This window comes from Gambusia affinis, linkage group LG03 (genome assembly GCF_019740435.1).
Source record: "Gambusia affinis linkage group LG03, SWU_Gaff_1.0, whole genome shotgun sequence".
NCBI lineage: Eukaryota > Metazoa > Chordata > Actinopteri > Cyprinodontiformes > Poeciliidae > Gambusia > Gambusia affinis.
Genome location: NC_057870.1, coordinates 4,676,142 through 4,689,973, shown reverse-complemented (window position 1 = coordinate 4,689,973; position 13,832 = coordinate 4,676,142). Strand labels below are relative to the sequence as shown.

Sequence of the window (13,832 nt, the reverse complement as noted above, 5' to 3'; positions counted from 1 at the left end):
GGGGGATTGACAGTATCGCTGGTTTTAATCAAAATCCAGCAGGTTTGTTAGGCCAAATATAGTCACTATCAGCTGTGGCACCATGAGTGTGCAGTTTACCAGAGCCAGCCCTGGAGCTATCATCATGAAGCCTCAACAGCAGCAGCAGCAGCCGCCTGGAGACCATTGAGAAAAGTCGTCGTTTTCAGCGTGACCTCAGCTCACCCACTCTGAGCAGCGGTTATCGACTACTCTCAGTGTCACAGCTGGACGAGAGGAGGAAGTGCAAAAATAAAGAAGAAGAGGAGGGGGTGATGGGGATGAAGTGGAGACAGGCGATGGGAGCCTCTCAGAGAAGATGAATGGAAGAAACAGAAGAATGTCGACGATGGTGATGAATGTTTTTCTGCTCCTCGTGTTGTCAGGTGAGTAAACTTACTCTCTCAGGTTTGCTGATCGCTGTTTGTTTGAGGTTGTTAAACATCAATGGAGATCAATGAGGTGAATGTATCCTCCGCTGGATGTTTCTGCCGTCTCTCAGCCGTCCCAGCCTGCAGCCAAGCCGTGCTGGATGTGTGCGCAACCTGCCACCCTAACGCCACGTGTGAGGACAAGTCAGACGGCTCTGGAAAAGTCTGCAACTGCAACTACGGCTTTGTTGGAAATGGGAGAACCCACTGTCAAGGTAAATAAAATAAAATAAAATAAAAAAATAAAAAATAGACGTCTACTTTTCAAATGTATTTATTGGCAGATTATTTTCCTCATGTACAGCTTTTTTTCTGCTAAGAAAATGTGTGCGCAATCAGATTTTCACGGAACAGCTTTGGATCTAAAAGTGAATAGTTAAACATCTGATGATTATCTATTCTTACTGTTCTCACAATTTATAAGACTTGTGTTAAAAATGTAAAATAACAAGTAGACTTGTGTAAATAAGTAAACTTCTCTGAGCCTTTGATTTGGACTTCTGGTTTCAGCCTCCATAATTTGAATGTTTTATATTAACTCCATTCAGGAACATGACCTGACTTCACAGCAGAAAGTATCTCCATGTACAAACATAAAGATCTTGCAGTAGAAAACATTTCTTAAGTTTGTTAACATCTTTGATGCATAGTAATACCGTAGTAACATCTGATGTTTGAATCCAGAAGTACAAATCATTGCACAATATTTGAGCCATAAAGCTGCCGTATGTAACCTTATGTATGTTTTTCACATATTGTCACCATATTGTTACAGTATAATATGAGACAGATCAATTGTGAAAAAAAAAGGATCTCCTCCACCTCCTCCCTGAGCTTCGTTTGCTGGAGAAAGACACCGCTCCTGGTTAAAAACAGCCAATCAGAGCAAGGAGGCGGGTCTTAGCGCTGTCAATCATCCTCATGTAGTCGGCGGAAAAACAACTGACTGTTAAAAGTTACATACAACCTTTTATGTTTTGGACCAAAGTATAATTCATATACTTTTTAAAATTTCAAATAAAGTATCTATCTATCTATCTATCTATCTATCTATCTATCTATCTATCTATCTATCTATCTATCTATCTATCTATCTATCTATCTATCTATCTATCTATCTATCTATCTATCTATCTATCCATCTATCCATCCATCCATCCATCCATCCATCCATCCATCCATCCATCCATCCATTTATTTTCTAGGTTTTTATGTGTCACATTTATACAAATGATGCACAATTGATACTTTGAAGGAAAATAACTCAAAGAATAATTGTATTTAGTTCCATAAATCCTCCAATCCTCCCATATCCTGAAGGAAAGGCCAGCCCACAGGATGATCCTTCCCCCACCATGTTTGATCGCTCTGTGTTTAATGGTCCAGTGTTAGTTTTCTCCATGCTTAGCTTTGTTGCTGTTGGGCCAAAGAGTTCAAATTTGGTGTCATTTGACTACAGCACCATTTTCCATGAAAAAAAAAAGAGGAAACCTTGTCGTTCTTCCAGATAAAGATGAGTGTCAGATAGGAGCCAGTAAGATCTGTGGGCAGCACACCACCTGCCACAACACGTATGGCAGCTACTACTGCACCTGCCTGTCCGGCTACAGCCCATCCAACAACATGGCTGTCTTCATCCCAAACGACGGAACCCACTGCCAAGGTGAGCCCACAGCGTAGGTCTGGACGAGTGTCTATAATCGCTTAAAAAAATGTTGCCTTTGCTTTTGTTTCAGATATTGACGAGTGCAGGATCACAGGGCTATGCGGAGAGGGAGGTCAGTGTAGAAACCTTGAGGGCAGCTTCGACTGCAGCTGCCAGGTTGGATACAGAGTCCACAGTGGGGCCGAGCCTTTCCGTCCGCAGAGAGGCGGAGCTTTCTGCAAAGGTAAACAGGAAGTGATTTACAGTGCCTGGGACCATGATTCATATTCCCTTGAGCTTTTTTCATGTTTAATCGCATTAAAACTACAGACATTCATAGATTCGATGCGACAGACTAATACAGAGGAAGACCTATTTGAAGTCTCTTGTCTTAAATGTTGCTAAATGTAGCAAGAAAGTTACTGAGCTGGCAACAGGGGGGACACTACTATTAACTGCAAACATGCACACATGACCTGGTGATCCGGTCCGTCGGTCAGGTGGACAGCTGCTGGTTTTTAGGTCTTTGCTGAGGAAGATATCATCAGCTTCACCTGTATGTATCGGCCGATCTCCTGCATTTAAGGAAACTGTTGCCGATTTATTGGTGCACCACTCGTTAGAGGATGACTCTGCAGCAGGAAAACAACCTTGAATGTGGCAGAACCTGGTAACTGATGTCTGTAGATGATCCCCGTCTGATCCAACTGAACGTTGGTAATTCTGGGCTGAAACAAAGGTCAAAAACTCTATCATAGTTGTTCAGAGCTGACAGTTGTACCCCCAAAAGACTTGTAGGTGTTGCTGTAGTGAAGTGTGGCTCTACAAAAACCACAGTTCTGAGAAGCTGAATACAAATGTATCGCTTCCACCTGACAGCTGCTTGGTAAGATCAGGTTTTGCAGAGACAAAACACGAGGAGTGGAACCCTTCGAGACGTGTCTGTGACTTGCTAGCGTCGTTCTGAAAACTGGTCGGTTAAAACCAGGAAGTGAAGTTGTTCTTGGACCTTTTCCCCCCACCCAGTGGTTGACTGTGGTCCGCCTGTCCCGGTGGAAGACTCGGTCCTCCTGTCCATCACAGCCACCACGTACGGTGGCGTTGCCAGGTTTGGCTGTGAAGAAGGCTTTGTGTGGCGGAGGGGAGACAACAGCTCTGTGTGTGGAGCAGACGGATCGTGGAGCGAGGCCAGCCTGGTCTGTGAAGGTAAAACAGCTACTGCTTTAGTCTGAAACTACACAAATCAATGTTTGTTTTTTCCCCCCCACTTTAATACCCTACTCAGGTTGTCATGCAGAAATCCGGAACAATAATTACAAAACTACACGACAGGGACCAGCAATACCACAAAAAGAGCAACAAGAATAATCCATAAGACCGGATATTTAGAGAACAACGAAACACTATTTGCAAAGTCAAAGTCATTAAAGTTCATTGACATAGTGAAGCTACAGACAGCTACAATCCTTTGCAAAGACAAAAATAAAAATTACATGAAGACATTCAACAAGTGTGTAAGACTAAAGAGAAAAGTTAAAATGTACAAGTTAAGGGGGAGAATCACAGTTTAAAATAACTAGAAAAAATTTGTGTACACTGTAAAAAAGAACGTCTCTAATTTACAGTAAAATTCTGTCAACAACAGCTGCTGGTATTTTACCGTAGATTAGAGATTTATGGGTTTTTTTTTTACAGCGTATCAGTAATTGGGGTCAATCTGTGGAATCATTCGATTATTGAACTTTTATGTCCAAGTATAAAGCTGCTCAAATGATCATATGAACATGATTATTGTTGGTGGGGGTTTTTTAATTGATGCTAGTTTTGGTTGTTGGTGAAATTTAAAGAAATAATGACTCTTTGTCCATTGTACTTGAAATGAAATCGATACTATATCGATGGGTTGACAGTTAAATACGGGCTTAGTTGTTGCATATGTGGATTATACATGTAATAAATATAATAATTATGCAGATGAGGAAAGAGAGGGAATTTTGATAAGTTTATGCTGCCACCCATTTCCTTGAATATGTAAAACAAAAGTTTTGACATTACGCTTTATGCCGCATTTTTATAGATACATGTTTAAAAAATAAACGCACAAAGAAACAAAATAATGCGCTTGTTTTCAGCAAGGAGTATACAGTAATTCCTATTGAATATGTTGGTCACATTTAATTGCTATGGTAGCCTTTTTTTCAGTGGAGATTAAATGTGTTATAATCTACAGTGAGAAAACTGCGAATGTTACTCTTAATCTGTGTTGTTTTATTCTGTGTTGCTCATTAAAAGACCAGTGGTGCAGCTTTAAGCGGCTGGGACTAAATAATCTGAATATGTGCAATAATACTGTAAATATGGCCTAAAATTACAGTCCATGAAGATCAACAGCAGTCGCTCCTGGGTCATTTCCTGGTTCATCAGTGACTCAATCGTTACCTCTTGCATCAGGCAAGCAAACTGGAACGCTGTGTAAAAATGCTCCCTCCTTCCTCTTTATGTCAACTGAAGTGTGTACAATTTTGTTTTAAACACACAAATTTAAGCATGTTGTTTTGTAACGTAACCCGAAAGCTGGAAACTCTTAAAAGTTAGGCAATAAAGTTCCCAAAATACTCGCATGACGGTTCTGAAAGACACTCCACCAAAACATGGGAGCATCGGATGAGGGAGGAGTTTAGCAAGAATGTGCTCAGACTCCTCTTCTTAAATTGCAACATTTAAATGCTGTTTGAAATCTAACAGTCAAAAGTCATTTAAAAAGAACTCTTTATAAATGATTCTTTTTAAATGGCTCTTTTTAAATGACTCTTTTTAAAGTTTGTTTTTTTCTTTCTGTGGGTCGCTCACGTCAATCAATCAATTCAGATTCTGCGTCTGGAGAACCTTTCATACTGCTAAATGTAGCACAGATGATAGAGCAAATAACAATCACACCAGAAAATGCAAGGTAAATAATAATCCCAATAACCTGATGTAAAGTGTAAGTCTAAGGAAATATATTTGTATATTTTAAACAATAAAAAAAACCAACAGGATAATCAATAAAGGTGATGCAAAATTGTTTTTATGATGAAAGAAAAACATTTAAAAATAAGAAAAAGATAGTATCAAAGGAATTAAGTTTAAATTAAACAGTGTAACAGAATCACACAAAAATAGTACTTATTGTAAATAAAACTAAATGAAGCTGAACTAATATTTTGACCATGCTGTAATTCCTAGAAAAAGGAACAAACCTTAGAAAATGTTCCTGGTCCTTCTTATATTTCAACGTGTTTTATGTTTGTTTGGGATGATGAAAGAAATTCACAACAAATCAACTCTACTCCATATGTTTGCACATATAGAGTATGTATAACAGCAGTTTAAAGCGTCCAATGATCCTGGTTCTGGTCAGGGCTCTTTGTCAGCCATATTGCAGTTCTGCTCTGTGTGTATTATTGCAGTGTTAATACCTCTGGTAAATGTTTCCCCCGTAGAGATCTTGTGTGGGAATCCTCCTTTGATTGAATTCACAGAGCAGGTGCGGAGCGGCACTTCGTCCCCCGGCAGCAGAGTGCTGTACCTCTGTGCAGAGGGCTTTCATAGTAACGGAGGGCATAATGTATCAATCTGTGGTAAAAACGGACAGTGGACATCTCCGACTTTGTCATGCCAAGGTAACACACAAGACGAATCAATTGATTTCCTTATTTCTGAATCTCTTCTCTAATCTTTTTGACTGCGGACGTTTTACTGTTGCTGGAAAAACGAAGCTAGCAAAGTTAAGCCAAGGATGTTTTAGTAACTTCAAACATTTGGCTAAAATGAAGTTTTGATTATGCTCAGGTTATTCCTGGAAATTTTGGGGGGCAAACAGTCTGAACATCTAGTTGGTTATTTTTTTATTTTGCATTTTAGTTCCATCAAGAATAACTAGTAAAAAAAAAAAAAAAGATAAGTTGCTACTGGAGCATTTGTTAAAATCCTATCAACAAAGAATCAAAACATTCTGGGAATTGACCAATTCATTAATTTAAGAAAATCAGTCATTCTCATTAGTGCACATGAGAACTACATATAGTCACAACTTTTAGCTCTAAACTGACTTAGAGCTAAAAGCTCTAAATATTTTTGCAGACTTAGAGCTAAATATTGAGTTTGGAGCTAAAAAGTTTAATTGCTCATTAAATATTTCACTTCAAGCCAAATATTTAGCTGCTAGATTTAACCCCAAGCTAAATATTTAACTCAATACGTAGCTTGTGGCTAAATACTTAGCTTAAAGTTAGATATTTCGCTTCAAACTAAATATTTCGCTTGAAGCTAAATATTTTACTTGCTGACTAAATATTTAGCTTCTAATTTTGCTTCTAAAATTAACGTTTAGCTCATTAAATATTTATAAGTGAAAGAATAACAATGTGATAATTTGGCCTTGAAAAATGAAGCCTCCATTTTGTTTCTACCGGATAAATAACCTGATTTGCTGCTGCTAATGTTTGACTAAATTCCCAAACACACGGCCCGCTATCCCAAACATTTCCAACTGCACGAGAGTGTTTTGCCATGAAGCATTGTAACAACAGGTCAGCCTTACTTTTCCCAACATGTCTTCTCAAAATAAAAGGCTTTTTTTGGGGGGGGGTTTGCTTTTACGTTTGTGTTGCCATCATGCTGTAAATGTGCATCATTTCCTGTCTCAGAGACTCAGTGTGGAGATCCGCCTGTGGCGCCCCACACTGTGCAGGTGTGGGACGGCAGCGTCACCTCTGGAAGCACAGCAGCTTATTACTGTAACCCAGGATTTTACCATCATGAAGGTAGCAATGTGTCAGTGTGTGCAGATGACGGTTACTGGACAGTGCCTGGCATTCTCTGCAAAGGTGATATTCTCAAAAAGGCTCTTTTTGTTGGATTCTTCTCCTCTCTGCTAAATAATTCATGTCCATCTCTGTAGAGGTTGATTGCGGAGAGCCCACACCCATCCCTCACGCCGTAGTGGAGTGGGATAACATTTCCACTGTGGGCTCTGAGGTTGTTTATAGGTGTGACCGTGGATTTGTCAATGTTGGCGAAGGAAATGTGTCAGTTTGTACAGCCAGCGGAGGATGGGATACGCCCTCGCTGTCCTGCCAAGGTGATGCTTCTCTGTTCATTTATATGTGAGCGTAGTGAGTTGTTGGTGGAGGGCAAACAATTTGAAAACCTTGTTTTTTTTTCCCCCCAGATTTGTGACTTATGCAAAATGTCATTACCGTTCAAAATGACTTCCAAAAAAAGGATGTTTGTGTTTTGCTGAGATTTTATGCGACAGACCAAGACAAAGTCGAACATTATTTATAACTGGAGGAAGATGATCACAATTGAAATAAGTTAGAGTAATTAATGGGGGAAAGGTTCAGCAAACTGGAACTATGTTGTGCGTTTATAAAACTGAAATATACTAAAAGCAAATGACGGCGCTCCACGCTGCTGCTGGTGGAGCTTAGTCCACAAAATGGCGACAGCAGAAGCTGGGAGAAAACACCAGTCAGTTGGTTGTTCAACATTAACTGAATACAGTTTTTTGAAAGTCATTTTCTCATTTTAGATACTCAGTTTAATATGTACATAATCACAATACAGTACTTTGATCGGTTTAAAATTCTGCACCTAAAAATGAACCGAAGTATGAAACAAACTTAAACTATTACTGTAACTAATAGAAGCTAAACTAAAACAAAAAAATATTTAACAAATATAAACTTCCAAACACTCTATAAAAGCTAATTAAAGCTAACTGAATTAGACAAACAGCATGTCCCAATGAAATAAAATTAAACTATAGTTTAAAAAAACAACTATTGTTTTGGTCGATCACAGAAAATCACAGCAGACGTGGCTGAAACATGAGCAAAGGAGTTCAAGGGCTGTGAATAATTTTGTAAACACCACACGTCCAGTTTGCAGTGCGCTTTGTTCACCGACTGTTTTCCTGTCGTAGAAATCCGCTGCAGGGATCCTCCTGTAATAGAGCACGCTAACATGCAGTGGGATGGGACGCCACACGCTGGCACTGTGGTGTATTACCAGTGTGAGGACGGATACTACACCCGGGGCCTGAGAAACTACTCAGAGTGTGGAGAGAATGGATTATGGGAGGATGTTGATCTGTCGTGTGAAGGTGCAACATTTAATGACCCAAGAAAGCTGCTGGTTTAGTTTCACTTTGGACTCTTGGTAACAATTTAGAGCACAAACAATGGCACTGTAATGTAATCTGATAAATGTTTGTTCATTCTTTTGCAAATGTTTTATCTAGTTGGACAGTTATTGTTCCGAGTTGGTTGTGACATTACATTTGTAAAGGTGTTGTTAGACCGGAAAATTTTGGGCTAAAGCTATATGTATATACATGTATTTAGATTTTATTAATTTTTTTTTTTTTTACATATTTGTTGAGATCGCCACTGTCATAATCTACGGATTATCAGTAGAGTACGAGACTGATAATCTGTGAAAAAATCAAGCCCCTCTGTCTTCTCCCAGTGCTCCCAGTCGGTGCTAACTGGAAACAACCAATCAGAGCTGGGAGCAGGGTCTCAGTGCTGTCAATTATGAGTGTGTATGCGTGGATGTTTTTCCTGTGTGCCTCCGTGTTGATCTATGATAGAGTGGCTACCTGTCCAGAGTGAACCCCACCTCACCCAAAAAGTAATGAAAAAAAATGGATTAAAAAAAAGAAATCATTATCTCTGCAATGCTCCCAAAGTTTCAGGATCCTAACAATGCCTCTGCTTAATTATAAATAAGTGAACTGCAAAAAAAAAAAAAAAAAAAAAAAAAAAACTCCACAACAATTTTCTTGAAAAGTTGCATGAATTGTATCCGTATGTTTATACCAGACGTCCAGCTGCTAGTGCTTTGCACTGACTTGCTGTTTTCCTGTCGTAGAAATCAGCTGCAGGGATCCTCCTGTAATAGAGCACGCTAACATGCAGTGGGATGGGACGCCACACGCTGGCACTGTGGTGTATTACCAGTGTGAGGACGGATACTACACCCGGGGCCTGAGAAACTACTCAGAGTGTGGAGAGAATGGATTATGGGAGGATGTTGATCTGTCGTGTGAAGGTGCAACATTTTATGACCCGAGAAAGCTGCTGGTTTGGCTTCAGTGTTGGAGGCCCAGCAATTTGTGTCCTAAAAGAGAAAAGCATGTTTATGTTGTGTAAAGAGTGTTAAAGTGTTAAGGATGTTGACTTTGTAGGACTTAGTCATTTATTTAAAAAAAAAAATGCACTTAAAAAAATCAATTCAAAAAGTGAAACTGTAATATTTTCATCTTAATTTGTACTGTAATTTATTTTGAGGCGCCTGCACATGAAACTGAATGTCCTGTAACCTAATGTAGCAACAAATTGACTCTTCCTTCAGGTTTATTTAGTAGGACAGTTGTGACCTGTTGCACCAGGTCCATGCTAAATTCTTATTTGTACACAGAAGTAAACTGCGGCCCCCCGACATGTCCCCCCAACACTAACCTGCTGTGGGACGGCAGCAGCACACCGGGCAGCGTGGCGCGGTGTGAGTGTGTGGACGGATTTTACCAAGAGAGTGGAAACGATTTGTCAACATGCTCTCTGTCAGGAGTGTGGGGGGAAGTATCTGTAAAGTGCAAAGGTAGGGGGACGTCTTTTACGCCTGGTTGTTGCTGTCCCCTTTTTGATCTCCTTGCACGTTTCTCAAGCATGCTGTCGCTGTCCCTGTCACGTGTCTGACCCCTAACCCTGCACGCTCCGGGTGTTAGACGAGGGGAGTTAAGGAACCGCATGCGATTCTCTTTCCGTCCACGATGGCTTGCAGGGATCACCAGCAACCGGCACAGCGGGACGCGTGGGCGTTTTGTCAGCTACGTGTTACTTAAAGCGACATCATTTCGGGTCTCCTTTGGGCGCCTGCTGAAAAACCAATGCTTCCTTCCCAGCGTGTGTGTGTTGAGTGATGCCGTTCTGTTCTCTCTCCAGCTAAATGCGGCCCTGTTCCCTTCCTGGCCCACTCGGAGGTGGTGTGGCACAACAGAAGTGTTGTGATCCACCGCTGTGCGGCGGGATATCACAGCTGGAGGGGCGTCAACGCGTCCGTGTGTGGCGGCTCCGGACGGTGGCTGAGAGCTACCCTCAAGTGCGTCGGTGAGTTTAAAAGTAGCGCTGGGACACTACAGTGTTTCAGTCATCGGTCACTGTATATAAAGCGGGAAAAATAAAATGCATCATTGTTTTTCTCAGTTTAAAAAGGGGCAGTATTACGTAAAATTAACTCTTTTTTTATGTTATTCTCTCGTCAAAAACAGCGGTAGTGTTGCTTCGATTCTATCATGGATGTTTGAGAAATCTCCCCCACTCAGCTCCTTCAGACTAGCCAGCAGCAATTAGCAAACATCTGGCGGAGCTGCATGCAGTGTTAGAAAGACCTGAAGCTTCTTAAAGAGACAGAGGCCCAATTTTAATTGCAAAGTCAAATTTCTTTTAAGGCATGCTTGACAGATGTATACACATTTTTACAACTGGAGGTAACATTGTCACTTGATTGTGTTATAAAATGACACTTTTTTAAAAAATTCTGTGTTCCAATGATTTAACCAAACGTTAATTTGTAAACTAAATTACTTTGATTTCTTTGTTCTTTGTGTATGCACTGCAAAAACGCAAAATCTTTACCAAGTATTTTTGGATTAATTTAGTGCAAATATCTCAATACACTTAAAATAAGACAAAATTAACTTACAAGTAACCTTTTAGCAAAATATAGGAGCTTGTTTTAAGTCTATCATAAAAAAAAAAAATTTGTTTCACTGGCATATTGTTTCACTTCTAAGACATTTTCCCATTTTATAAGTGGAATAATCTGTCATAGGAACTGGTATTTTCTTTTTAATCAATATTAAGGAATTATTGACTTTACAAGCTCCTGTATCTTGCCACAAAGTTACTTGTAAGTTACCTTTGCCTTATTTCAAGTGTCCTAAGATATTATTACTAGAAACTAGACCAATAATATTTTGTGTTTCTGCAGTGTATTACTCACACTTGATGTGGACTTAATGCCAAAGGCCCATCAGAAATAATTCCACTTGAAAAACATTGGTCTGCTTAACATTTATTGTACTCAATGAATATGTGCTAAAGCCCAAAATTAATTCTAAAAGTTAAACACTGGACATGCTGAAGACAAGAGTAGATGTAAACTTCTCACAGCAACTACTAATCTGTGATACAGAAATCAAGCCGCCTATTAATCAGCTGACGCTTCACAATGGAAACTGTCTGAAGTGGAAGGCAGAGAAGTACGAGGAAGATACAGAACTTTACAAGGTCAGATAAGTTTCCTCTTTTCTTTTTTTTTTCACCGTATCCACAGTGAAAACTTTGACCGAACGTGTGGATTCGATTATTTCAGGTGGTTTATTTGGGATCCAGAGATTACCAGAAGTCGTTTCTAGACAAAGGACAACGTCTGCTGAGCTCCAGAGACGATCGGCTGATAATCTGCCTGCTGCTGCTTCCATTAACAAACTACAGCATTTCTGTCACTGCAGCAGCTGCCAGATTCACAGCCACCGTCACAGCCAACACCAGTTTAACAGGTAGCGCAGCACTTCCAGTTTAAAGAAAGAGGGATAATGAATATTTAATACTAATTATAGCATATTTACTGTGGTCTTTTTCATACTGACCGGTGACCATGACAATAAATGTGCCTCTGTTTCTAAAAGTACCTCCAGCACCAGTAGTACACTACACAGAACTGGAGACTCCAGTTCCAACGCTGAGGCTGAAAAGATCTCCCGACACTCTGGATCCCATCAGGTAACCAACATTCACAATGTCTTAACGCTCACAAGGGAAGTTGGAGCTTTTTCCTGACATGCTTCACACTGGATGTGAGGAATCTCTGCCTTGAAAACGTGCTCCGATCATATCTCATTTTATTACTTTGCAACCACATGGATCAAAGGAATCCGTCAGAGATTTAACGCGACAGAGACTCAAAGCACTGCACCTTTGTGAAGTGGAAAGAAGATGCCAGATGGTTTTCAATGTTTTAGAGGCAAAGAAATCAGAAAACTGCATGGTTCAAAACGTGAGCAAAAGGTAGCTGCTTATAGTCCGAAAAATACGGTGATAATGCTTAAATTACTAACACGTACATTCAATAAATATGTTTTTTTCAAACTACATTATGTAGTAGGATACGAGTAAACACACCAAAGAAAAGAATCTTCCCAGTTGCTTGGATCATGTAGAGGAAAACAGGAGTTTTTGCTAATAACCCACAAACCCAAATAGGATGACAGCAAACAATGAAGATAAAGCTTTCCACTTTGTTTTTATTTTTGGCAGCTTCTACCAAATCTTTGTGCTTCCTGTGGAGGAGCTTGTGGTGTTTGACTGCTCCTCTCCCGCCAGCCTCGACCCTTCGAGCAGAGCGGAGTCACCAGCTGAGTACATGACCGCCCAGCTTGGTGTGGAGACCCTCGGAACAGAGGTCAACTTCACGGTGGGGGACGGAGTCCTCTACGGGGGCTTCTACAACGCGCCGCTGCAGAGCGGTAACACCTACTTCATTGTCCTTCGGGTTGTCAGTCGTTGGAAAACGGTGAGTTAAAAACCACTCCGCTACAAAGGAGTCACAGTAAAGCAATGCCGCGGGAAGTGCATCAGATTTAACCCGAGTGTTTTCTCTCCAAGATGTCGAGAAGTTGCTGCGTCCTTTGGGCTAAAGTGGCAGGTGCCTCAGAATGCACAAAAATCACAGAGATAAGTTGATATCACTCACTGAAAAGGATATTCTTTTTTTTCCAGGTACATCTTACCTCCTGAAGGTGTCGTCGCTGTGCGCTGCTGCCTCTGTAGCAGCGGTTGCCATGGTTTTATTAGGGGCATACAGCTTGACCTGGTATGAGCAAGACGTTTTATCAACGCTGTTTTTCACTAAATTAACTTAGAGTAAAATGACTAGAATTAAAAATAAATTAGAAAAAGGCGCCAATACATTGAAAGGGACAGTATTATGTAATATTGACTGTTTTTTTTTTAGCTGTTAATAATTTATGATAAACATACTTTCAGGTTTGCTTTGATTCATTCATGGCAACCAGAAGAGCAAGAATTTCCCATTTCTGGTTTGTTGTTTTTAAGAGGCTAACCCTCTTAACTGGTGTCTGTGTTTGGATATGAAAAGTATATATCATTTTCTGACTCTAAACGGGAAAAGTTCTTATATCGATTCATCATCTTGTAAATAAATGAAAAACATTGGACTGAAATCAACATTTGCTGGGTTTTATATAGTTGGACATTAACTGGGTCGGAAACCCTTCAAATTTCTCCTGAAACGTTTCAGTTTGGTTAAATGACTTATCTTGTTTTATGGAGAGAATGCAGCTTTTACTTCTTACCCCAACCCCCAAAAATGAATGTATAGGAAATGTATTTAGGTCTTAATGTTATTCTGTGTTTTCTTTCAGGTGTGTGAACAGGACGTAACCATTCTCAACCCCGCTCTCTACAGTTATAGTGAACAAATATGATTCCAAACTGTGTATTCTGTAAATACTTCACATATAATCATTTACATCTTTCCAAATGAATAAACACACGTTTTCCACCATCCACTGGATTAAGACTTATTATTAAAGAAGGAATGTGATCATTTTCTGTCTGCTGTGTTGCTACTGTTTAGACGAAGGACATGCTCTTTGTTTTGCTTTT

At 40.0% G+C, this 13,832-nt stretch overlaps 1 protein-coding gene across 6 annotated transcripts; it reads left to right on the top strand.

Annotated features, from left to right (window-relative positions):
* On the top strand, positions 1-13,731 carry susd1 (sushi domain containing 1). Of its 6 annotated transcripts, none has more exons than XM_044111622.1 (19): positions 1-404; positions 521-664; positions 1,957-2,112; positions 2,186-2,338; positions 3,121-3,300; positions 5,577-5,756; positions 6,783-6,962; positions 7,037-7,216; positions 8,063-8,242; positions 9,013-9,192; positions 9,562-9,741; positions 10,086-10,250; positions 11,338-11,432; positions 11,518-11,704; positions 11,834-11,927; positions 12,528-12,717; positions 12,810-12,849; positions 12,924-13,017; positions 13,589-13,731. In XM_044111622.1, exons 1-19 carry the CDS (start codon positions 338-340, stop codon positions 13,605-13,607), a joined length of 2,664 nt encoding a protein of 887 aa, XP_043967557.1. In that variant the 5' UTR covers positions 1-337; the 3' UTR covers positions 13,608-13,731. The 6 variants fall into 6 exon arrangements, with proteins under 6 accessions (XP_043967557.1, XP_043967558.1, XP_043967556.1 ...); XM_044111621.1 differs by having other exon boundaries at positions 5-404; positions 5,616-5,756; positions 12,462-12,717; XM_044111620.1 differs by having other exon boundaries at positions 5-404; positions 12,462-12,717.
* The last annotated feature ends 101 nt before the right edge of the window (positions 13,732-13,832 follow it).

Coding starts and splice junctions, on each gene's coding strand:
- susd1 (XM_044111620.1), top strand. CDS start 338: ATGAATGGAAGAAACAGAAGAATGTCGACGATGGTGATGAATGTTTTT. Junction 7,217..8,062: donor GCCCTCGCTGTCCTGCCAAG/GTGATGCTTCTC, acceptor TTCCTGTCGTAG/AAATCCGCTGCAGGGATCCT. Junction 9,742..10,085: donor AGTATCTGTAAAGTGCAAAG/GTAGGGGGACGT, acceptor TTCTCTCTCCAG/CTAAATGCGGCCCTGTTCCC.